We start from the raw sequence: 26,585 nt of genomic DNA, 5'->3' as shown, positions 1-26,585 counted from the left end.
GGAACGAGGCTCAGGTGCTGCACTGTTGCTGGGCTGCTTTCATTGCCATACTTGTTCCCTGAGATCTTATGTCTGAACCCATGCTGGCTCCCTTTGATGAAAACAATTGCTGTTCTATTCATTGAAGACCAGAGGATGTTTATTTGTTGGTGTTCCCAATATGTTGAATGCCTACCTAAAATGGTGGGAAAGCAGGAAGACTGAAGTGTATTAGAAAAATAGGTGTTTATATTTCTGCTAATATTAGTGTAATCTAAAATCATTTACAAAGAAATGAATGCTTTGTGATACAAATGAGAACATGGTAGCAATCAGGTGTTTAAAAACTGATTTGTCAGTGCTAAACAGAGCATCAGCTCCATAATCCCACAGACCCCACAGGAGCATCCAGCATGAACCCAGATGCTCATGAAGGAGATGCAGACTTTATTGCACGCTGCATCAGCACTTAGGAAGAACTCCACCGTGTCTCCTTTGGCAATTAATATATTACTTTGGGAGAATTAAATTTCTCTGATTCCAGGAAAATGCTACAGCGAATAATGGCACCTATGGCTCTCCTGCCTGACAAGCTGTCCCACAGCTGATGGCCTGGCACAGGAGCTGGGGCTGCTGCCTCCCACCCCAGCTTCATTTCTCAAGCAATCATTGCTAGGGGTTCTGCAGAGGTCCTCATTCACTTAGCTTACTCTAATAAGGATTAATTTGTAATTACCTCATTAGTTCAACTTGAAATACAGTAGCCATGGTCAAAGTGCCTAGTCTTCTAGCCAGCAGTGGACAGTGACTGCATTTAAAATGGATGTTCTCTGTGTATCTTATACCGACCGCAGACATTTAATGCTTAACAGCAGTTCAGTAAGCAGTAGCTAGAAGACAAATATGTGTTTGGGGAGAATTCATCAGCAAGCAAGCTGCAGAATCATCCAGTCCCTTCCCTACACTATACCCTTGTTCCCTCGGGTCTCTCTATTACTTCAGTTATTAACTCATTCATCTGCAAACACCCAGCATCCAAAAGCAACTGGCACTTCTAGTTTCTAGATGCATGCCACGATAACATAGATTTTTGCAGCAGGCAACCACAGATTGGGTGAGGGTTTTCTCCTCAAGGAAAGCAGTCACTCAAGGGGAAGGGCAATGTCCTGGTACGCATGAATGTCTAAAGGAGCTGAGGAGGGCTGTAGCAAAGTACACCATGGGCCATGGTTTCCAAATGGCTTCCTCATATGTGTGGATGTGGCTTATTTGATTATTCCAAGCCATGAGTCTGTTCACATCCCTTATAGCTGCACATGCAGGTGCAGACGGTTAGGAGGCCTTCCTGAGGGACTAGAGGAAGAAGCCTGGAGACTGTGTGTGTGCTCATGTGGAATGCAGGCAAGCCCAGCAGTGCTGCCATTGGCCTCTGCTGTGCAGCACCCATGGGTGCCTTGGGAACCAGGGTTGAGGCACCTGCTGGCAGAGAAGCAGAGATTGCCTTTATGAAAGGCTTCACCATTTCTGCTTATTAAACTTCAAATTAAATTAAATTAAATTAAATTAAAACCTGCCACCACAAAGAAACCTAAACAGAACAATAAAACTTAACAACTTAGTAAATCAGGAAATCAGATCCTGGTGAAAGTCAAGTATATTGACATCAGGTTTACATAAAGCTGTATTAAATTATTTTATGGCAGAGATTTTAATCACTTCTTATTAACATTTACTACTAACTTGTATTCAAACTTCTATTTAATTAGGATTTATTTTTCTGTCAGAAGGACACACACACTCAGTAGTTGGAAACAAAAGTCTGTTTTAAAAAGCTACCCAGTGATTTAGTAACTGGTAAGTTAAGCTTCCCCTAAGAATCACTTTTTCCTTGTGAAATTCTTAATTGTCAGTGAAAGGCCTTATTTAGGAGAATCAACATCATAAATAATTAGAGACTGTTAAAAATTAGCCAGAAGATTACGAATAATGTATGTGGACTCTTGCAGTAAAACATCGTAAAATGCAGAATTTTTCCTTTTTTTTTTTTTTTTTTTTTTTTTTCCTTTTTTTTTTTTTTTTTTAATCATTCTAGTCTCCTCCATTGCAGTTTCTGACACCTGCTTGAGTACTTTGCTGAATCAAGACTAGGTTGTCTAAACAGCGTGACTTGAATCTGGTACAGAAATACAGACACAATTATACGTATATTGCAATTCCATTATGGAATACTATTTTTAATCAAGTAACAAAGTAATTTTTAGTGATTGATTTATTTTCACTTTACATTTTTACCTTCCCTTGGAACTGGGGAAAAACATAAGGACTGAAATGAAAGGGTGTTGGTTCCAGACATTATCTCATTGCAAATTGCCCAGGTGAATGACAATGCAATGGGATGAGATTGTGCTTCCGTATGATTCATCCTCAGAACAAGGTCTATATTGCAGATCTGTAGAGTTGAGATTCTGTGTAGCAGAATGACATAGATAATATAGAAAAATACCACTTTGCTTTTTCCCCAGATAATCTAGGCTATTTACTTCTCAGAGATTCACATACAGAGATCTGTATTACTGCTCTTACTGACCACAGAAGGGACAGACTGCCTGGTTCCTATCATCCCACTATCCTTCCATCATCTATCCTTTATTGTAGTGGAGCTTCAGAGGAATATATAAATTATAGTGCCCAAATCCAGCTGAAATTCCATGACTAATTACTTACTTTAGGTGCAAGAAGAAAAAGGACAGGCTCTCACAATGACCCAAGAACTATTTTTAACTCCTTTTCTTGGAATTAAAAATGTATTAATATCAAACAACTTTTTCCTAAATAAAAAGATTAAAAAGCCATCAAACAATCCACACAAATTTGAAAACCTTAACATAATGGTTTATTTTTGGTTGTGGTTTTTTTTCCTATGATTTATGTATGTTTTAATATGTTAAACACTGTTCATGACTTCACTGGACTAAAAATTCCATTTTATATGTGAAATATAGACACTGTAAGTTATCCTGAAAAGTACAACTTCAATTGCAGTTTCATTGTCCACTTGAAATAGAGTTTATTCATCCATTTTAAATGAACAGAAACATAAATACACATTGGTATCTATCTCTTTCTCTCTTGAGACCCTTGCACAGATTTTATTCTAATTTTTCTTGTTAATAATTTTCTGTCAATATTACATATTCCTTAATGAAATTCGGTGATTGCCAAATAAGTTGAAAAGAAAATGTTTCCTACTCAGTATTGTAATTCATTGTCTGATTCATTAACCTGAACTTCTAGATTGTGATTGTCTTGCAACTGTTTTGTAGCTAACTTGGCCTTGTTTTCCCTTTTCAGAGAGCAGATATAGCTGTTGCCCCCCTCACCATAACACTGGTGCGAGAAGAAGTCATAGACTTTTCCAAACCTTTTATGAGCCTGGGAATCTCCATCATGATCAAGAAGCCTCAGAAATCTAAACCGGGCGTATTCTCTTTCTTGGATCCTTTGGCTTATGAAATTTGGATGTGTATAGTCTTTGCTTACATTGGCGTCAGCGTAGTTCTTTTCCTAGTCAGCAGATTCAGCCCTTATGAATGGCACTTGGAAGACGGCAGTGAAGAACCACGTGACCCTCAGAATCCTCCTGATCCTCCCAATGAGTTTGGAATATTTAACAGCCTTTGGTTTTCCCTGGGTGCCTTTATGCAGCAAGGATGCGATATTTCTCCAAGGTTTGTTTCATATCACTCCATCACCTTTTTGCATTTTATGGTCATTTTCTGATGCCATGGTGCATATATGTTCCATTTTCAAATTTAGTTTTAATTCTAAATCATTTGTTTTGACATTTCGTTCAATGCTAAGCATCATCATCGAGCCACTATGTTTGCTAGCAGTCACCTCCAGTGTGAGTGGCATTGCCTTATATTGCTGTTTATGCATTTCTGCCAAACTTATATACACCATGTTAAGGCTGTAAAATGCATAGGGTTTTCTGTTTTCAGCAATGCTTGGAGGGCTACCGTGTTTTTGCTGCATATCTCATTTTACGGTCATCTCCTTGATGCATAAAACATATTATGCTTTGCAAAATAAGAACAATTTATTTTCTAAAAAGTCACATGCAACAGCACTTTAAAACACCTCCACTGCCATGGCTTCTGCTGGATTTTTTTGCTGTTGTTGCTTTCTTTTGCACCTTATTTCTCTAGTTTTGTTCTTCTTGACCCATCCTTTCATTTATTACTTATTTGCTTACAACCGTGTTTCATACGTTCAGATCTGCATGTGCACCTGTCTATCAGCTATTGCATTCTGTCCTGTGTGTGTCGTCATTAAATCTGGTCTAATCCATCGTCCCTGCGCTCATAGTCAATATAGTCCAATAAGCATTGCCAGTTTCCATACTTTTTATTCATGAAGACAGTCTTTCTGAATAAGGCTTTGGTAAAGTATGTTTGATATTAGTTCCGGTTTAACAGAGTGCTGCTAACTATTGTGTAATTGTATTTCTTTTTCAAAAAAGCACTTTGAAAGCCACCAGAGAATAGCAAAGGTCTCTCTAATAGAACAATGCAAGCCCCAGATGTCTTCTGAATAGTATATGTGTTATGCTTCTACACGTACTCTGCTAAAATACTTTGGTGACATGCCTTTGATAAGCAGTCGGATTACCTACGTGTAGTTTCATAGTAATGGAACATTGATTCTGTTTTGTATGAAAATAATTTTAAATCCAGTTTATAGCTATTTTAATTATTAAGACACCCATGTAGTACAAACAGGGTGCAGGATAACAGGATAAGCAGGATATGAAAGTTGCTAGGCAAATCAAGAGAGAGGTATTTTGACTGAGTGCTTGTCTTCGAAATGCACATTGGTAATTTCCACATCTGTGCTCAAAAGTTACCAGGCTTTCCTGAGCTAATTAGTGGAAGACTTCTTGAATGGTCTCACTGCCACAAGTGACAGATAGAAGGAAGTTTCAGGGAGAGGACTGAGATTTTTGGTTAGATGATTCTTTAAGGTCATGGTTATTGCACATTTAGATCTCCTGATTGCAGCAAAATCCAGGATTTTCAGAGACACTGGCACGTGCCTCTCAGTATTTGATGCAAGTCATTCATGTGTTTCAAAAGCTTTGAAGCAGCAGTTAGATTCCATATGTAGTTGGCAGATGTGTATATATCCTGCATAAGGCACGCACGTGGCTTTTTTGCCTGGACAGAACCCTGCTCTGCTGTTCACAGTTCCTGGTGTTTCAGTGTGCTGCCTTGCTGTAGCTGTCAGCCTTCTCCTCATGTTTATACACTGTGTTTCTGCTTTAACCCTAAACTCTATAATGAAACCTTGACTTTCTTTCTGCAGTTAAAGGTGATGAGTAGTGCTAGCATTTAAATTGCTGTTGACCATGTGTGTGCCCAATATAAAAGACCGGGAAATAAGCACTGGGACATCACATGGAAAGCTGCAGGCAATGCACTGTTTCCGCTAGGTCTGTTTATTGACAGCAAATTGAAGTCCATAGGATTTTTGTTAAGCTCTCATGTGACTCTTTGACATGTTCGGCCATTTACTTTATATAACAAGTGGAACATACTCCATTTTTTTTCAATACTAACATGATAAATGCCTTGGAAATACCTACCAGAAAAAGAGTTAGCAGTAAACCCGTTTATTTTATCTGTCCATCAGAAGCTCTTAACTCAGTACCAGCACATGGTCCTCATTAGAAGACATTGTCTGGCTATTTTGTTATCTTTCGTGATAACGGATTCCAGGCAATTATGTGCACTGTCACTGGGAAAGAAAGAAAAAAGAAAAAGAAAGAAAGAGAAAAAAAAAAAGATTGAATACCTTGGTTTCAGTTCCAGAAACACCATTCCTTTGACTGATATGTTGATTTAGGTTTACTTAATGTCAAATTTCTTCTCCATCAAAGAAACTATTCCCAAGTATTCCATTCTGAATCCGGATCTTTGTAAGGTTATGCCATTCACAGTACATTGACTATATGAATGTTTCATAGTATTTTATTGCCATTAAAAGGGGCTTCATTCTTCCATTGTGAGTTTTGTCTGAATAAATTTCTTATTCAAGAGCATACAGCACTTGTAGAGAGATGCCGACAAGCAGTCTGGAGAGATCACTTTTGTACTTGCTGATAAAGGCTCTTTCAGCTGCCTTTGTGTGGAACAGCTGTGACATCTAATGACTAGTTAGATCTGTCCTCGGTGAGTATGCTGTGTGGATATTCCAGAGGATATATCCCTGTACTCTCCTCTCTGTATTTAATAGGAGTCATCTCAGCTGAGTCAGAAGGCAGCCAAAGGATAGTGGTTAGCTCATCCTGCGATGGAACCAGCATTTGTTCCAGTGGTTTTGTTCTGCTATCAAAGGCTGCTGTGTTTTCTGCTTAGTGAGCTAAAGTATTGAAAATTCACTTTTGATGGCTCAAAAGCAGATTATTAAATTTGCTTTAATGTAAAATGTGTACAGCAAATGGAACCAAGAGAAAACAGTCGAATTTGTAACACTGTTCAGAGCAAAATTATCTTTGAAATGTGTATGAGACCATATATTTTCATTTTGCTCTTTATTCACACAGAACAAAGAGGCTAGATTAATTAACTGCTGTTAGGAAAAGACAGGGGGGTTTCATTAAAAATTATCGCAAGAAGTTGGTCATTTAAGAGGGTATATTTCTAGATCCCTATTTTTGTAACAGAAGGCTCAAGAGACTCCTATTAAAGACCATGGGAATGACTTAGTGGGAGTTTTGGAACAGCAGTGAGAGCTGAGTGACCAGGTGCTTCTGAAACTCCCCCTGCCAGTTCCTATGATGAGAGAACAGAGCATCTCAAGGCAGAGCTTTAGATGCTGGTATTTACTGTGTTGTGTCTCAGGCGGGTGCTTTCTGGCCAAGTGGGGCCAGCAGGGAAGGCAGAGTGTTTGCTGGGCTGGTGAGCAGAGCACTGAGCTGCTAGTGTACAGGGTACCAGAGGGTGTGTGCTTAGAATGAAAAGGGGGATTCAGCCAGTAGATTTTGCACTGAGGTTGTTCAAAGCTTTTTGTCAATATAACACCCATCTTGTATCGATCATAAGAGTCCAATTAAAAATTAAGTAGTGTGAAAAGCTTTTTTCTGTTTCTTATAGGAAATCAAGGATGTTTTCTGGCCATGAGTAGAAACAGAATTCAAGCTATTTTGATAAATAAATGAGATTCAGTTTGAATGTATTTTTCTCTTGGAAACTGAATGTGAATTTGAATGTTTGTTTTCTTTCTTTTCTTGTTACTAATTTGCTCTCATTTGACTCCATGCTTCCTTTTAAATTTCCTCTCAAGGTATGCACTCTTCCTGTTTACTTCCATCTGGCCTTGTTTTGGTAATTGTGTCATAAGTCTGTTATATCGAGGCTTTGTTACTCCTCTCATTCGTTAACAGTCTAATTCACTTTAAAATGATGTCGTGCAACGTATTGATTTATTGAAGTAATTTGGAAAATGGCACTTTGGGATAAAACATTAGCTGCTTGTTTTTAAATTACAACACTGCGCACTTGGACTGGTACGCCTTCATCAGAAAAAGTGGTGCTGGTATTAAAAGCTGTGATTGATTTTTCTGTAATTGTTATCTGAGTAACAGAGAAACATTTCTATGGTTCACAGTACAAAACAAATAAGTTTTTCTCTTATTGCCAGCCTGGTGGTTATGTACTAACCCTTTTTCTCCCTCATCCCTCCACACCAGCCCCTGCAGTGGGTATAAGGAGTCTTCGTATCAGCAGATGGACTGGGGGGAAATGGGGTGCTTTCGGAAAAGGAGGCTGCCAGGCCATGTTTAACTATGCTCTTGTTCTTTGGGTCTTTGTCTGTCTGTCTGTTGTTCCTTCAGAGTCAGCTTTGTAGTTTGTTTTGTTTTTCTTTTGCTGCATCCTGTGCTTGACACCAATTACAGCAGTGGTTGCCCAAGGCACTTTGTAGCAGCATCTGTTCTGTCTTCCTTTTCATGCTCATTGGAAGTCTGTGGGAGAAAGAGCTCTGTAGTGACATCCAGTTTTCTTTCAAGTGACCTCAGCTCTTCCGGGAAATGCCCAGGTCCTCCCCTAGCAAGATTGCTCTCTTGCATGTAGGACCTTGGGGAGGTGTCTTCTTTGAGATACCCAGCCATGCCCTCCTGCCCTGCCTCTCCGCTGCTCTCTGTATTTTGTCCTGTATCTGTCTGCTTGCTTTTTTATGCAGGTTGCAACACCTTGGGGGCAAGATATTTTTTCCTTCATCTGTGTTATAATGCACTGTATGAACATGCAGCTCTGCACAGACATTTTGTTGTTACAGCAGTGTGGGACTGCAGGTACAGTGGTTTTGAAAACGCTTCCCTTCCTGCACATCTTCACACCAGCAATGCATCTGTGCTTCAAGCAGAAGGGGCAGTTCCTGATGCAAGTATGACATTCCCTAAGGGAAACCACAGGGAGGATGCATGCACATGTGTGGTTTTTTTTTAACTGATAGTTCCATTGAATTTGTCTGAACACCCTGTCAAGTCTTTTCTTCATCTTCCTCTTTCAATACCTACTGTAAAGCAGGAGGGCCACAGGAACCTGGAGATGCCAGATGAACCTGGCCTTGCTGTGTGCAAGTGAACACTTCATCTCCTTAGTCTGGCTCCAAAACTGTCAACCTTGCTACAAGGAGGAAAAATTCTTTTCCATCTTGAAGCTGGATATTATATAGTGAAAGAGTGAGCAAAAGAGGGATGAATTTCACCTGGTAAAGCCACCTGAAAGCAATATACTGTGTTCTAGTTAGGCGTCTCAGGCCCTCTGTGCCCATGGGAAACAGATGGGCACCTTCAGATCTATCCCACACTATAGCAAGTGAGATAAATCTCATTCCGAGGGTGTCTGTCTCCTCTCTGTCTCTGTCTTGGCTTCAAAGGGAACCTTACTCAATGAGATCAGCAGGCACCGTTGTGTGGATGACTAAAATTAAGTTCTAGCTTATATGAGGTTTGTTGTGTAGGGTATCTAGTTTTATGAAACAGCAAAAGCAAGCCCCTAGCTGGTAAGGGAGCTGGCCAGAAAGTGCCTTTACCACCTCTAAAATCCCAGAAGATGCTCTCTTGTTACATTCAATGAATGCAGAGTGAGGTAGATTGCTTATCTTACTGCATTATTCTGGCTTTGTATTTCTGGAATTTACCTTTGCAGTCGTTCAGTAGTCTTGTGTTAATTAGCACTGCCCCAGCTTGGAACCTGAAAGCTTTTCATCCTCTCAGGAGCCCTTGGGACAGACAGGGAAGCCTCATGTGCTTGGCAGAGATCCATCAGGCATGGTCCTGCCCTGAGGAAGTACACACAGGCTAGAGCAGAGGCCGTTTCTCATAGCATTCTCACCTCAGAAGTTATTACTTCCTGATGGACAAAGAGGTGATGCTTCACTCCTTAGGCTTCCTTAAACCTCGTGACCACCTAAACCCTGCACATTGGTATGGACCTGCCACAGGCAAGCAGAGCAGGCTGTAGCCCATAGGGCTAGTCCAAACCTAGAAGAAGGGGGCAGAGAACTACTTTCTTTCACCTTGTAGTTTGCTTCTCCACATTCCTCTAAACTATCCCAGGCTGCGCTCTCTATGTTTATTGTGTTGGTAATATTTTTCTTTGGTGTGTTCTTTTAATGTTGGATGGATTCTTTTCTTTTTATCATTTGTTTGGGTTTTTTGTTTGTTTGTTTTTGTTTCTTATTAATTTAATGGACTTTTTTCATGGTTCAGGCGATGTCAGGCTCTGGCCAACACTGGGCAGTTTACCAGCTCACTTCCCTCGAGTGGGCAGGGTGGGGGCCCAGCACCAGACTTTTTCTTTTTTCCTGTCTCCATCTGTTGGTAGGACAACTTGTACCCACTGTCTGGGGGTGGCATTGAGGGGCTGGAAGGAAACAAATAAACAGGTAAGAGTTTTCTCCTTTTCTATTTCTTCCCTTCACACTAATTGAGAACTGCAGCACCCAGATTCTGTGGATTTAATATATTTGGGATCGAATCTTCTGCCTTTGATATTGGTAAAGAATTAAGGGGAAACATAAGAAATAGCTTTGTCAGCTCCTGAAGCATTTCCTGGTCAATATGTTGTGTTTGAAAAATGTACACAGCAGTGAATTCCCCATTCATTTGGATGCTTACTCACATCTTCTTGCACTTCACCACATCTTACATGTTAAGAGTCAATACAGTAAAAGGTATTTTCTTCCTCAAAGCTGGTCAGTCTCCAAAGAGCCAGCAGTGCTGGTGGGTCACAGCGGGTGAATCCAGCCAGAGGGAAAGGCTGGCCAAGCAGAGAAGATGAAAGTCTTCTGGCAAAAGTCTGAGAAGTCAGAAGTGCTCCCTCCTCCCTAGTACTCCAGATGGGGTGGGCTTGGAGGAACCTGTTTGTCCTTGTTTTCACTAAAAGGCTGAGGAGCATGTAGCTAGGTAAGAGCAGGTACGTGCCCATTTGCCCTCCCAAGGAAGGCTTCAGGAGCTGGCTCTCAGCGTGTCTCTTCACAGATGCCCAGAAGATCAGGACAACAGAATTGTGCATGTGAATTTCTGTTCTACGTCAAAAACAAATGAATAAATCAAGGGATATGTTTGAAGAAATTTGATGATCTGTGTTTTTCCATAGATCTCTCTCAGGGCGAATTGTTGGAGGAGTCTGGTGGTTCTTCACTCTCATCATTATCTCTTCCTACACTGCTAATCTTGCTGCCTTCCTTACGGTGGAAAGGATGGTGTCTCCCATAGAGAGCGCAGAGGATCTGGCTAAACAAACCGAGATAGCCTATGGCACTTTGGATTCAGGCTCAACCAAAGAATTCTTTAGAGTAAGTTGCATGCTTTAAAGCAGTTCCTCTTGTATCTCCATTAGAGATTTTCTAAGCTGTACATGCCTGATACACGGTGCCCCAGTATTCAGTCATTTGTTTCTCCCTATCTGTAATAGCTGTTCTGATGAAGGCTGCTTTGTGCAATCAGGGCAATCCTGAGTGCGATATCAAAAATCATTTTATCAAAAACTGGTAGTTTTGCTCAACCTGAAACATCTCAAGATGGAAAACCTGAGCTCTGCTTTTGCAGGAAACCAGATTTTAACACCAGTTGCTGAGCCTCAGTGTGATGAGCAGTAATGCAGTTGTGCACAATATTTAGCAAAGATAACTTGGAGAAGTGACTGTCTTGACCTACTTGTTCTGTTTGCCCAGCTGGCAGCCATTAATGGCATCCAGCAGTGGTGTTTACTTACCAGAATAAGCAGGGGGTAGAAGCTTGTGTTGCCATTTCTGTGTGCACTGGTGGCTGTAGTTGCTGTGGCTTCCTCCTCATTGCTCATGTGTGTGACTGGGTCTGTATCAGCCAGGAGGGAGGGGAATTTTTGTAACCCAGCACACAATCATGTGTTCACCTGGTTCACAGAAATGCTGCAGTTGCAGTATATGGGGAGGGGAGAGGGCAGGGAAAGATGTACATTTATTTGAAATCATCCTTTCTTTCTTCACTTGCCAAACCACAAGCTGAACTGCAGAGGGTGGTCATTAAATGTCTGAATATGATCTCAGACTGCTTTATTTTTCTTTTTTCTTTATTTTTTTTTTTTTCCCTGTATCAGAAAATGTTATGACCTGAAAAGCTCTTTATTTCTGGCCTTTCCAAGGGTGAATGAAACACTCAGCCCTTGCAGGGAGCTCCTGGCTCTCTCTCAGCAGTGCCAATCAAATGCCATTCAGGGCAACAATTCTTTGTATAGGAAAGTGGTCAGTGCTGCAGGATTAATTACTGCCTATCACGCTTACTGGTCAGGTGCAAGTGTGAGGGAAAAGAGAGAAATAAAACCTTGCTGCTGTAGACTGTTCAAATACTGAAGATGCCTTGAATTTACTTAATATTTTGAATGTTTAGGCTTCATGCTCAAATGAAAATAGCAAGTAAACACTGGAAAAGCTGAGATGCTGTAAGATGAATAGCTCTATCGTGGATAAAAGACTGCACACACACATGCACGGGTGTATAAATCTGATGTAAAAAGCTAGCTGTGAATACATTACTTAGATGTAATGTCCCTATATACACACAAATGCTTGCTAGTTCTTACTTAACAATGGTGGGGAATGTATTAACAACAGCTTCTTTTTGTATTTAAATGCTACAAGATTAACACTCATCTTCCTAAAGGTGAAATCAGTGTGTAAAACTTTGTATTCTGTTTAATTGTCAGCCTGAGGTGCTATTACCTGTGTGGAAAAAAACAAGCTGAGTGGATCTGTCACTGTATGGGAAATTGGTAATCACAGCCTGAACCTCTGATTAATCAGCTGAGGCAAGTGTCAGCTCAGATGTGGGAGCACAGGTGAGAGTAATTTAGCTGTGCTCCCAGAAGGGGTGGAGCTTGACTCCACCTCCTCTAGACCTCGTTTAAGGGCTGACCACCACTAAGGCAGCATCTCTCTTGGAGGCTGCTCCCTGGTGGAGGTATCTGTATTGGTGAGTTTTTCCCTTATAAATAACCTTTTGAATATTTGTTATCATCTTTGTATCATTCCACCTACAGTCACAAAAGGTGGCACAATTTGATTGGAAATACTGGTGCTATTCACAGTCACTGTGGTGTTCTTAAGGGAAAAAAAAATAACAAACAGAAAACACCTTCCTTTGAAAAACACCCTCCTTTGAGTATTTCTTTACTGTTAATTCTAAAAGAGTTATTGTATTGAGGTGTTTCTTCATTTGACATAACATGGCAGTCCCTTCTTACTGTGCAATCAAAGGAATGAGTGTTGTGAAAATCTACAGTCTAGTGAATCTATGAGTGCTTTGTTGTGCCATTAACAGTCTCAGGATGAGCCATGACTCTCCTAGTGCTTGAAGAAAGGAGGGCTATGAGGGAGGATAATCTGTCAGGAGTCAGTGGTTCCATGAGGCGTAGGGGAATGGGATGGGAAGGCAGGGAGATGATCCACAGTGCTGATGGAGTGGGATGTGATGCCACTTAGTGGGATCCAGGTGGGCCAGACTAGGCCCTGAGCGGTGCTTGTCTCTTCTTGGCATTCTCAAGGCACACAATGTAATTTCAACTGCATTAACTTTTTGCAGAGTAATTAATTTGAATAGAGCAGTGCAGCCACAGAACTGTCATAGCATAAATGTCTTCTTCAGCTGATGTGAGAAGGAGAAAAAAATTTGCATTGTATTAAACATGTATGTTCACATAAATACTTCACTGTATAGCTCTTATCAACTACTTAGTAAGGGGGTAATGATAGCTGAAACCTGAAATAGCTCTGACCTTCTCCCAGTGAGCTCTTCTCTCACCACTGCTAGAGCACCAATTGAAGTGATAGTCTGAACCTGAAAGGGCCATGGGTTCTCCTGGGTTTGGTGTAGTGCTTATTCCCCTTCTGAGGTGGGAGTTGGGTGATCTTTAAGGTCACTTCCAACCCAAGCCATTCTGTGAGTCTAAGATCCCAGAAAGAGGCTTCTATGGCTTTCTCTCTTCATAGAGGCACAAAGCTAAGATATTTCTCAGAGTTACTGATCATGTATTGATCTTAATGGCTGCTGCTGGTCAGTGAAAGGTGCCAGACTGGCTACAGCAAGAAAAAAATCTGTAGCTTACAGCCGGATATAACATTGCTTTTTCAAGCATGCACGATGAATGCTGTTGGCATGGCATTGCTCTCTCAGATAAAGCAATCAAGCATATTTTTCGTAACATTTGCTCAGCAGTCACTGTTCACTGTCCTCAGTCATCAGTGACTCTCTTTATCACAGGGTATTGTATTGGTAATGGTTGGACTAGATGATCTTCAAGGTCTTTTCCAACCTTGATAATTCTGTGATTCTGTATTGTGTCCTTGAAGTACATCTAAGAACCAATTGAGTCTTCCTATATCTTTATGGCTGTTTCTTGTTTCTGCTCAGAAACATTTTATGTTTTTCACTGATTAGTTTATAAAGGCAGTTAAATGGCAATCAATAGATCTCATCAATTCCATTTTGGCTTTCAAAGGGCATTCATCCACACTGAAGAGGAGAAAAACCTGTCCTTCAATATTTATTCATATACAGTCTCAGATAAGAACTACAAAATGCCTCTTCTTCCTTCCTGCAAGCCAGTAAAGGACAATACTAGAAAGCAGTAACCGGTAGTGATGTTGCGAATTCTAAGGGTATATCTGTTAGAATTAACATCTTCTAATACGTTCAATTAAAGCTTTAGCATATCTGAGCAGCTCATCAAATCAGTATATCATGTAATCCAAATACAGCGCTCAGCCTAAGTCTGATGCCACAGTCTCACAGGTTTCAGACCTCCGATGTGCTACATTCTAAAGGTGTGACCTTTACAACCAATTAGTAATTCTTATGTAAGCTTGGCTGTATTTAAGCTACTGAAGAAATGAGAGAACATGTTTCTAGACATTTGGAAACAGAAACTGATCTTCAATTTATTGTGGTTTCTTCTAATGATAGCAGATAACTGCATTAAGAGGCTTTTGAAAGACTTCTCTAAGATACATTATAAAGTATGTGCTTGATCATCTACAAACACAGCCGACCAGCTAGTACGCTTTAGTGGGAAACCTGAAATTTGTCCTTGAGGTTTATCTAATGTGACAAGACTTCAGAGGATGAAATATTGAGATAGGGAGTATTTTGCAAGATCTTGTATTAGGTCTTTCTCTTTTTTTGTGGGAAATTGAAGGCAACTCATATCACACCATTAATCACCCTTAACTAAAATTAGGGAAAAAAGGAGGCCTCAAAGTATTCCTGTTTTATTTTAGAACTCTGTATTTTCCTCAACAATGATTTCAAGGTTGTCTGTGACAAAACAACTCTGCTGCCCGACAGCCCCTCAGTGCCTCAGCTGAAATGACTTGCTGCTCTCAAGTCAGTTCCTAATTTTTTTTTCTCCTGGAAGTGGCATCAATTATCAGGGCTGTTAGGAGTTCCAGCATAAAGGCCAGAGATCCTTTGGATATGATGGTTCCTGCTGTTACAGCTGCTTAGTCCTACCTGGCAATGATGTTCATTAGTGTGGGATAGAGTCTGACACTGACATTGCTCCTGCTGTTGATAATGACAAGACTTCAGACTCAGTGCCTGGAGAATTCAAACAGGCTAACAGCCCTCAAACACAGCTTGGATACTTCAGATATTATTTTTAGGATTTTTTTTTTCCAACATTGTATGAAATTCACAGCTGAAGTTAAACTCTCCATTACCTCAGGACATCCAGGAGCAATAGTTGACTTGAGGACACCAGAGAGTCTACATATGCTTTTCTTGTGCCTCCTGTGGGAACGCTTCACTCTTCATTGCATTTGGACGGCCTACCAGACACCTCAGTGGTATTTTTCTCTAAATTGATGTTGTGTTAGGAAGTGATTCTGTTCTTTTACTCATTGTGGGATCACTCAGCACTTAAGTTTATTTTCAGCAGTTTTCTCTAAAAGTGATTCTTTCCAGTTCAGACTCGCACATCTCAAACCTTTCTGGACTTCATACATATGTAAAAACACAATGCCATACACTTTTAAGACATGGAATGTCATGGGGTGATCCTATGATGGTCCTCATTTTTTTCACTCCCTGGTTACTTCCAGGAAAAGTAATGACACTTATATGTTCTGAAGCACGGGTATATTACACACCAGTTATAAGGTAAAGAGCTTATTGCTTTCCTCTGATAAGGCTTTGGGAAGATAAGAAGTATAGGAAATAAACGCTATCAGCAGGCAGTGTAGTTAAGGAGAAGACCTGAATTACAAACCAATAGCTGCTGCTGTGTGATTCTTATGCATTCTCTGCAATCAAATGATATTGAGACCATCATTAGAGCCTGTTAAAACCACCATTGTGAACTCTGTACCTGCAGTGCAAAGGGCTTCGTCTGTAGTTAAACTCTTTTGATTTTTAATTTAAAATTGTATTTTGCTAGGGAAGATGAAGGACTTGTTTCCAGCACAGCATTCATACAAATGTTTTTTCTTTTGCCTTCGGATAAAACTATGATTAGCAGTTTTAAGCCTTCAGTGTTCTTGGCATCGAGCAAAACAACGCGGTGATCATAACAAATGCCTGACAAAAATATTGAAGTGTGGTTGTGTTTATGGACTTTAAAGAGCAGAACATCACAGAAAAGTGATAGCTTCAAAGATGATCTGTGTAGATCTTTGATACGCAACGTGGCAGCAATTAATCAGAAAAGGCACTGTGTTTTAACTGCTTCTCAACACAGAAATATGAAAAGCTTCTTCACCCATATATTCTCTAACCGTTCCCTATTTGACATAGTTGAGCGTGCACAGATGCTGAGAGATGCTTGCACGTCTGCAGAGATCGCCAGCTCTCCATTGCATGGTGATGCACAGTCTGCTTGTAGATTTTTTCCTCTTAATTTGTTGGGTCTCCCTTCTGCCACATGACTAACAGGCAGTTTTAAGGATGGCAGGAAATCAAATGTGACATAATTACATAAGAAATGGATTCCCATGAAGTGATCTAATGTCCTTAAGCCTACGGATTGGAAGGGAAAGTGTGTCCTTATGGGAAGTAAAATTAGCAGCTCATCCATCACCTGCTCCTTGGCAAGGAAGTGCTTGTATAGAAGTGGGGCTAAGGTGCCTGAACTATTTCACTGACTTCAGCAGAGAAGCCAGGGTTCAGCAGAGCTCTCAACAAACACTTAATAACAAATATTTGAGTAATTCTCTCCTTATCTTCAGTAACAGATGGCATATGCCTACCACGTCTTCTTGTGCTCATTGTTGAGTCTTTCCAGCCTGTGTGCATCTTTATATCATTCAAAAATGAGTTTCTCTTAAGTCCAGGGTTGCAGAGTGCATGATGCGGAGGAGCTGTGACCAAGAGCCTGGCAGCAGGCATGGAGCATGGCCCTGGTGAGGCTCAGCATGCAGCCAGCAGCGGGTTAACTTGCAGCCTTGCCTGCACCAGAGGAGCAAGCAGAGAGTGCCTGGGGGAAAATCACTTGCTGTTTGAATCGTTCTGCTTCTTGGAGAGCAGCTATATGGTAATGCTAATGACATTGCTCCAGACACTGAGAACCCAGGATTTTCAAGTCTCTCATACTTTATGTAATGTGTCTGTGTCACATTAATATGTGCTTGTTGGGGATTCATTTAAAATACATGGGTGCTGATAAATTACTCAGAGTGCTGCTACCGTTGCTTTTGCATAATTAGAAAATACATCGAGGTTTAGAAACTCAAATGATGTGAATACGAAACATCCCCTCTTGCAGTCCACTGGGGTTTCTCCATCATTGCCTGCATGCTGGCCCGTTCTGACTGGAGCTGGAAATTCATTAGGCCTGACAGCACTCAGATACTGTGCTGAAAACGCTACTATTAATTTATTGAGGGCTGAACCCAGAGTAGGGCTGGACTGCTTGGATGCACAGACAAGATGAGTCTGCTCCATGCACTGTGTCTGGAAGGCTGCTCCTCAGTCTGATGTCATCTTGCCCTCTGTGTGCGCTGCCTCCTGCTTCCCAGGCAGACAGACAGACAGCCATAGTGGTGCCGCCCAGCCTCACTCTCTGCCTGCTCACCGGGCATGGCTCTGCTCATGAATTACAGCAAGATTTACAAAGACAGCTTGTCTCCTGGTGAAGACTTTCATTTTAATTTTCCTATCAGTATTGCAACATGGAGGAATGGATGGCAGCAGTAAAGTGAGGAGATGAATCTAGGCATAGTCTGCGGCTCAATATTGTGCCAGGAAAGGATGTTTTAAATCTTGATTTACATTCTGCTCCCCAGACTGACGTGTCAGCAAAGCCTCATTATGGCCTCAACGGTGATTCACTCATCTGTATGGCTGAGCAGTGCTCACCTGAAGCAGCTGCAGCACATGATCTGCTCACTGCCTCAGCCAGGGACCCCCTGCCTGCTCCCTGCCCTTATTGAATGGGTCCTAGAAGGAAACAGGGGCCTGGAAGCCCTTTGAGCTTCACTCATCTCAATTGGGAAGGGAGAATTAGATTTCTAAGCAGGAATTACTTCTTCATTAATTTTGGTAGCAAACCAGCGTGACAATATCTCCCATCCCAAAACTCACTGGGAAATATTCACCCATTCCTTTGTACTTGCATGCATATATGCATCTAATTCCTATGAATATATGGATTAGTTGGCAGTCTTTGGCCTTGCTTATTGGCAGCACCCCACAGGTTCATACTTTGTGGACAGGATTTGGCAGTTTAGGGGCTGGGCTTGTTGAAAGTGAAGCGCCCTGCGCTTGCTCACGGCATCTGACCTACTTTCTTCTGCCCAGAATGTAATAAAAACAAGAGGCTCATGTAATGATGGGATTGATTTTTCTGTCCATATAGGTAAGTAAATTGCTGGCATCACAAGTTATCTGTGGCTAAAAGCTGTGACATTGATCTATTAGGCTGTGCCCTATGACCTTCAGTAAGTGACATCCCTGCCTTCCTGTACGCAGCTGTAAAGGGAACTAATGTGCCCTCAGGCGTTCTCTGAGACCTATCCTTTCCTTCATAGTGAAAGGTTTGGAAATCCCAGGCAGAGGCACCTTAGTAATGATATTTATCATGTTGGTATTCATGGTGTGGCAGCGCTAGGCCAGCATCCGCATGCTCCAGAGCTGGCCTTTGCCCAAGGGCACCAACCACTATCCTGTGCTTCTTCCCCAGGCAGCTGTGGTTGCTCTGTGTCCCGTTTGTGAGGAGCAGAAAGCCCTGATCTATGCTTGTCCTAAAGCCTAAGGCAGGGGTAGCCGCACTGCTGCAGTTTGTCACACTGGGAGCAGCTGCCCAAAGCGGATGGATTTCATGGTGCTCCCAAGGCAGGCAGTGGAGCCGTAGCAGGGCAGTCGGCTGGTCCTTTTTCACTCCTGCTGAGTCACTGGCTTCTTAATGGTTCATAAGCTGCTGGATTCATTAGCTGCTGTAAAAGAGCTAATTGCGCACATGGAAGAAAAGCAGTGAATGATGATAATGAAGCTAAGGTTCATGCTTAACTACCTAGGTTCCTATCAGTGAGGTGTGCATATATCTAAAGGCAGCGTGTATTATTCAGATTAAAGATCTGTGCTGTTTGTAGTATGGACCTTTGTGTTTTGTGTCAGCAACATCTGCCTGATTTAGGGCTATAAATTTCCCTCGTTAAAGAGCTATAAAGAGCTGGTGAAGTAGAAGAGTGTGTGCTGCGACAGGTCCCTGTCTCACATGTGCTGCACGTTGACATTGTGTTAACTGCATAGCAGTGCATACTGAGCTACACCAAAGTGTGTGAACTGCATAGCCTGGGCATGACTCTGAGCCCATCTCAGGTGTAACTGGCATCCTTATGGGTCTTCTTCTCCCATCCACCTGTACCATTCATTGCAATGGTGGCTGATTATGCAACATTCTCCTACTTCTCATAGCACATCTCTCGTGGCTTATAGTTTCTTAATCTCTCCGTTTTGAAGACGCTTAGTTCTGAAGAAGTGTAATAATCTACATGTTAAACATACAGACTAAAAATAAAAAATAAAAAAATAAAAAAAAGAGAGAATATACAATCAATATTAAATGTAAAATTGATATAGGTGAATTTGGCTTATGGCTGGATTATCAGCAGCAATCACTTGTGAATAAATCTTGAGCTTGACTGCTGGGAAATAATTTGCCAGTGCCTGTTAGAAGAAATAGGGGTCAGTTTTGACCATTTTAATGGAATACTCCACTGGGGGGCATGGGGTGAACATTTTGAAAAAGATCTGCGGGTAGCAGAGGAGGAGACGGAGAGGGAAAAACCTTCAGCAATGGGCAAAGATCATCCCCAGAACATACTTTAGCTATAGAGGAAACGCGCTGTTTCTTTCAAACATAACAGCTTTGTGACACTCAGTGGCGGAGGAGCTGACACAGTGTCACTTTTAGTAGAAGTGTGAGACAGGCGTCTGCTCTGGGGGGAAGGTGACATGGTCAATGGGAGAAGCTTCTGTCACAAAGAGGTTTTTCAGAGGTAAATTTAACCAGTGTCAAATAACCATCTGAGAGGTGTTGGGTTTTGCAGTATTAGGCATTTTGAATGTGGGAACGTGCAACCAAGGCACCTGGTCCCAGTGCTGCTGGAGCTGGGTGGCTGGAAGCAGTCAGCAGGTGAATCTGCTGCTTTCCTGCCTGTACCTGCTGGGCTTGTTTGGCTTTTCATTGAGGTGCTGGAGCTGAACACATGCACTAGTGGGGAGAACTGGAAGGCAAAATGAAGTTAAAAATGGGGACTGGCTCTGCAGGACACTGCATCTTGCAGAGGGACACAGTGTTGTTGACAAAGCAGGACCTGCTCTATTTGTATCTGCAGTAAGGCTCTAATCATGAAAGGATGCTATAATGCGTCCCGAATCCCAGATGAAACACTGCAAATGTTGCTTTTAAGGAAAAAAATGGTAATAACATCCCCTTGAAATCCCAAGGAAATGTGTGTGACAGACTTCTTGAGAGCAGTATCAAAGGAGCGAAAGAGGAGTTAGAGTGTGCAGGGAGTTATTACAGTGAGGAGTTTTGAATTGGCTTCCATCTTTGCTTTTAAGCTTATTTTTTTCTTCTAAATATCTCTTTAAAAGTAACATTTAATGAGAAGGAGAATCTTTTGCTGCCACTGAACCCTACAAGCAGTGTAGTTTTACCCAGTCTTACCTCTCCTCGGAGAATAAATCCTTTGCATGCCAGGCACCTCTGCTGCCAGCCCCCCTGGTGGGTGAGACTTACAGGGGATTCTGATTTGGTTGGTTATGGTGCTTTGTTATTGTTTTTTGTTTTGGTTTTGGGGTGCTTTTTTTAAAGGCAATTGGGAAATAAGACAACCATTCACTCAAAATGCCATCTTTTATTTCATCGCATCGTGTATTTGACCACCTTTAACTAACTGGTTGCTTTATTGAGTGGAGAAGGTGCAAAATTGGGTCCCCTGTGTAGGCAACACCTGGGAGGTTTCTCAAACACCAGCCCAGGCCTCCAGCTGTGCAGAGCAGCTCTGATGCTGTGTGGTTCAGTGGTGCCACTGCCCCATTTGTGATTGTGGGACCTTAGCCACAGCCCCCACCCCACCTCTGGTTCTCCAAAACCTGCGTGTCTGATGAACTTTATTGAACTATTCCCACTCAGCGTTGGCATTACTGGTTTATGTTTTTATCTGCTCACGCTAGATTAGACCGGTCTGCTATAGTTAATTTGCTAATAACAAGCTATTGTGAAAATCCCCACTTGACAGAAGAAGATGTGGGCAATGATGGTTGTATAGAAACATAATTATTTTTATTAACCAGATCATTCAGAAGAGTCAGGGAGCAAATTATAAAGCTTAGTTTATCTGTTAAATTTCAAAAGAAATCTGTAATCTCAAATGTTTTAATTGTGGAGTTTTATTTCCTGAATGATGGATTATTGTGTTCCCCCTTTGCCCTTGGAGCTTTGTTCGGACCATTTGCAGATCTGACTGCGCTGTTGGCACTCATCAGATAACTGTTATTATTAACAATGCACAGATGTATTGGCAATTGCTTTTAGTAGTCAGGCCAGCTGGAAAGAGTATGAAAGAACTTATTAAAGACATATTCCGGTGTGGGTTAAAAGATGAAAAGGAAAAGAAATTATGGTTTATCTGTGTAATTAAAGGCACGCTCTGCAGAAGAAAATAAGCAAAGCATACTTAGCATATGCACTGTTTTTGAAGGCACACCACTTTATCTAAATGAGATATATAGAGAGAAGCAGGAAAGCCACATTTTTACCTTCCTTTTGTCCTTTAGATGCCCGTTGCAAATATAAACAGGGCAGGTGCGTTTGTATTATTTATGTTAAAAGAAGATTAAGGTTGTAAGGACAAGCACCTTGAAAGTAGGACACAGCAGAATTAACATTGCTTATGCAGTCCCTGTGTTGGCCAAGCAATCTGTTTCTATTACATTTCTGCGTGAGCAAATTGCATGAGCAGAGCAGGCAGGCCTGGCCATGGTTAGCCCCGTGCTGGGGGCTGCCACCAGCTCTTCTCGCACAGCTGCACACCGCTGCCCATGGGGCACCAGGGAGGTGGCAGCCACCACTTGTGGGCAGCTCCCAGAGCCCCGCAGGGACATCCTTCCTCTGCTGCACAAATGCCCAGCAACCCTTGTGCTCCCATGCAGACGACTTTGGTCCTGGAGGTGTTCACCTCAAAGCCCTCGGGCTTTCTCTTAGCAAACCACCCTGCCTGCTTGCTCGTAATGAAGCCACATTGCATTGCTGCCACTCTGATTTCCCGTTGTTGATGGTGCTGCTTTTAATTGGTTAGCATTTCTCAGCTCATCAGGAAGGATAATTAAAATAAAATCCTGCCCTCTGTGCTCCTCACCCTCCATCATAGCAATGCTAGCTGGTGTTTTAGTCTGAAGAACAGTGATGGCAAGATTTACTCCCCGTGAAATGTTTGCGGGCTGGTTGTTAAGCATTGCATTATTCAAAACACATTAAATTGGTCTGAATGAGAAGGAAACGTGTCTCGATCATCAAACCGGTGGACATTAACGGTCTTCTGCCATGAGTTTGTTAAATTTGAACTAGATTTAGCTACTACTTGCTTCAGTCCTGTTCTGCAAGGAAGGATATGAACAGGAAACTAGCAAGGAGTAGGAGGCATAAATTCAAGATAACCACAGCCTGGGCTGAAAGCCTTATATAAATCCTTGGGATTTCCAGTCTTCAGAGCAATACAGTAAGCGTTACTGCCTTCTATCGACCAAGCAGAAAAGTGTAACTGGCAGTGCCAGATAGCAATGCTTAAAGAGTCTTGAGGTGGCTTTAACATCTGAGGGTGGTTTAAATCCCTCTGGAGGGGATGAGGATGAGGGAAGCAATGCATTTCTTTGCTTTTCCAGCTTCACAGAGCCTGTGTGCTGAGCTGGAGGCTGCCAGCATTGGCTCAGTCTCAAAACAAGGAAACATGAAAAAACACAGGTAATATGTACATGGCACACGAGCAGTTAATTAACTAGGAATTTTCTCAGCTCATTCCTAACATCTACATCTGAGATCTTTTAGCGGAGTCTGAAACTGAATTTGTAAAGTTTGATTATTGATTAAGAAGGGGTTTTTTGATTGCTCTCGGTTGAGCATCATCGTAAGGTCTGCTTCATCTCCTGTATCATCAGCTTTCCACCACTGCTGTCAAAAGCAAACTTGTGCTCTGCTGGGAATTTTCAGTAAGCAAATGGTGTTTCCTAAATCTGGCTAAGCCCAAAAGCCAGTGCTGAGGATTCATGTGCAAAGGAGGGGCTTCCTTTACCAACACTGGCCGTGCTGGGTCAAGCAGCCTCCCTCTGGCTGGCAGAATGCTTACAGACCCCTGCAGGAGGACAGCTGGGGCCACATTTTTGTTCTGCTGACCTGACAACCTTTCACCTTCCTCCTTTCCTCTCTCCCAGAGATCAAAAATTGCCGTCTATGAGAAAATGTGGTCTTACATGAAGTCAGCTGAGCCCTCCGTGTTCACCAAAACCACAGCGGACGGGGTGGCGAGGGTGCGCAAGTCTAAGGGGAAGTTTGCCTTCCTGCTGGAGTCCACCATGAACGAGTACATCGAGCAGCGGAAGCCCTGTGACACCATGAAAGTGGGAGGGAACCTGGATTCCAAAGGCTACGGGGTAGCCACCCCCAAAGGCTCAGCATTAAGGTGGGTGGAATAATATAACAATATCCATGTTGTTATAGTATTCCACCTACCCTGATGTATTGTGTTGTCATTTTCTTTCTTGTGGATTTTGAGGTAACTTTTAAAGTTTAAAAATCTTCAATATTCCATGGAGTTAAATAAGACGGTAAATTACGGTTTCGTTTATTTAATGCATCCATTTACTTTATTTATTTTTTTTTAGTGCTCTCTTCGTGTTGTCCTTTCTGATTGTTTGTTGCTGTTTTAATTTTACAGTTCGATGGCTTTTTCAATTTAAATGGTAAAAGCCGAGTTAACCTGCCATACGTGACGAATGTTAACTGCATGATGTGGTGTTCTTGTTACTTTTTTTCTCAAAGACGATTTCCCCATCCCGCACACTTCAGTTCTGAGCAGATGTTTATCCTCCATGCCACCTTCCAATATTTAACCCTGTATTTGCTGTACAAACATTTTTATAGCTCCACGTTCTGTGAAATTTTAGCCAATTTGTCCTCTTGTGCTCCTTTTTTTATACGTTACGATTTCCTGAGCATTTGTGCATTTTTCTTACAAGTTATGTTTTATCGTTTCAAGAAATGCTGTTAACCTGGCAGTATTAAAACTGAATGAGCAAGGCCTCTTGGACAAATTGAAAAACAAATGGTGGTACGACAAAGGAGAGTGCGGCAGCGGGGGAGGTGACTCCAAGGTCAGCCTCAATGTCACCACAATCGGGTACCTTAGTGGAGAGTAATCGGCAAGGCTGTTATTGTGCTCGCCAAGGAAAAAAACGCAGATCAAAACCATCCGAATCATTGCGATGGGGGTTAAAAAAAAAACAACAATGCTATTTGCTTGCCCAGTAGCTCTTGTAAAGAAACAGCGATGTTTAATGGTGGCAGCAGTTTCTGGTCAAGCCTGCAAACCTCACTGAACTAACAGATAGCAAGCCCTGTGCTGGTGGGACCTGGCCATAACCAGCCACTGCTTCCAGTCCTGTGCACTTCGCAGTCACTCCTCTGTGACATAGCTGAGGTTTAGACTTACTGGACCACAGGGGATGGCTCCCTTCCCCCAAGATCTGCTGGGGCTGGTCCCCAGCCTGGGGCTCTGGTGGCCAGACTGCAGGTACAGGCTGCTGTGCTAAGCAGCCTGGTCTCAAAGCTGAGCTGCTTCTTGTGCTGTAGGGAGGCTGCTGGCCCAGCATGGGGTCACAAGGTAAGGGCTCAGCAATGACCACAACAGTGGCAGTAGTTAGAGAGGGCTGGGTATTATCTGTCATCTTAGTACTGGAATTACTGAGGAATTTGATTTCAATTACGTTGCTCTACTGAAAACTTAAGCAATGATGGGAACTGTCCATTAATGGTAAGATATTAGCAATAACAGCAATGTATAAGGAACTAAAGCTTGCAATGTGTGAAGCTGAACAAGAGATGTTGTTTGCAGCAGTGAAGGGCGTTGAAATGATGCAGTGAAGTGGAAATTAATCTTAAGGAAAGGTTTGGGTAGTTTTGCCCAGAGTCACCTGTGTATGACAGTGACCAGCCTTCTGCACACAGGAGCACTGCACTTGTGTGCTGTGCTTTTAAAATACGGATTAAAATCCTAGCTTCAGAAGCATCAGTGCAACACATCCATTGGCAAAAATGGGCTGAGGCCTCTCCCTGTGCCAGGCAGCCTGTGCCCAAACCACGCTCCCTGAGCTGCTCAAAGGAGATCCTGTACTGAAGGATCTAACTGCTGTGTGTCTCGCATCCTGGCTTGTTCGGTGCCTGGGTTTGCAGTGCTCAGCAGCAGCCTGCAGAGCTCTCACATGCTTTTTAGCTCTGTGGCTCATCCTTCACACAACGTTTTTATATAATGGTAGACTTGCTGGTATATTAAATGTTTAATATTCTCCTGGGATCCAGCACTGCGTTGTCTAATACTGCCTCCATGGAAGCAAACCTTTCGTACAAGGCAGCATCAATGAACTTCATTGCTTTGAGTTCATTGAATTAAAACCAGGCAACTAATGCTTGCAGCCCTGAGGAAGTTGAAGAGGATTTCAGAAATGATCATAATTAGAGCAGGGTCATTCTTGCTTGTGCTGAAGAACCTTGTAAAAGAGCAATGCCATCTATTAGCAAGCTCTGGCCTTGCTCAGTGGATGCTGAGAGGTACACCAGGACAGGGGAGCAAACGTGACAGGCAGGCAGAGGTGGTGACTTGTTATTTCTGGAGATGTAGTAAATCAAAAAGGGCTTTTTTTTTTTTTTTTTTTTTTTTTTTTTTTTAACAATAAAATCTCTTTGAGGCAGCATTCTGCAGGCATTTAATCCTGCAGGCTCAGGCTGCACAGCACTTGGACAGACAGACAGACAGATGCCTTCCTGGCAGTGTACACTGGCATCCTCAGCCATGCCAGCCCCTCCTCTGTCCTCCTGCCTGAGCCTGGCTTGCCCTCATGCTGTCATCCCAGCTACACAGCTAATTGTACAACATAGCTTTATTAATAGGGGATCCCACGGGAGTCACTTCGGTGCTGTGCTTTTTTCCTTTTTCCCTTGGAGGAGGAGATACTGAAGGGGACTGAATGAAGGAGGCAAAACCTGGGAGGATGGAGTGAATGATGGAGGTGATATCTGGGGATGACTGAATGGCAGCACCTGGGGGTCAGAGTCACTGCTGAGGGCGGGTGGTGGATGGCCACTGGAGGCGACCACATGGGGCCCATTGCTTGCTTGGGGCAGCTTTCTCTACCGGCAGAGCTGACAGAGCCCTTCTCTCAGCTTAGTCAGTAGAGACCTGGGCTTGGGGAGCAGCTGCCTGAGCAGGCCATTGGCCCTGTCTGCCTCCAGTATGGTCTTGAGCTCTAGCTTATGCTAACAGCCAGAGCAAGTGTGTACTTGTTTGCCTGTGTC

At 42.3% G+C, this 26,585-nt stretch overlaps 1 protein-coding gene across 9 annotated transcripts in view; it reads left to right on the top strand.

Moving 5' to 3' along the window:
- The window catches only part of GRIA3 (glutamate ionotropic receptor AMPA type subunit 3), a 146,931-nt gene that overhangs the window by 108,328 nt on the left and 12,018 nt on the right, over positions 1–26,585 (top strand). For 7 of the 9 annotated variants that reach the window (XM_015860745.2, XM_015860743.2, XM_032444495.1 and 4 more), the window contains 3 exons: positions 3,331–3,707; positions 10,644–10,842; positions 23,450–23,697. In XM_015860745.2, the coding sequence (XP_015716231.1) occupies positions 3,331–3,707; positions 10,644–10,842; positions 23,450–23,697 (824 nt within the window). Of the gene's footprint in view, positions 1–3,330; positions 3,708–10,643; positions 10,843–23,449; positions 23,698–24,273; positions 24,389–26,585 lie in introns of all 9 variants that reach the window. The other 2 variants (XR_001554693.2, XM_015860741.2) reach the window with 1 other exon arrangement.

This window comes from Coturnix japonica, chromosome 4 (genome assembly GCF_001577835.2).
Source record: "Coturnix japonica isolate 7356 chromosome 4, Coturnix japonica 2.1, whole genome shotgun sequence".
NCBI lineage: Eukaryota > Metazoa > Chordata > Aves > Galliformes > Phasianidae > Coturnix > Coturnix japonica.
This window is presented reverse-complemented; position numbering and strand designations above follow the sequence as displayed.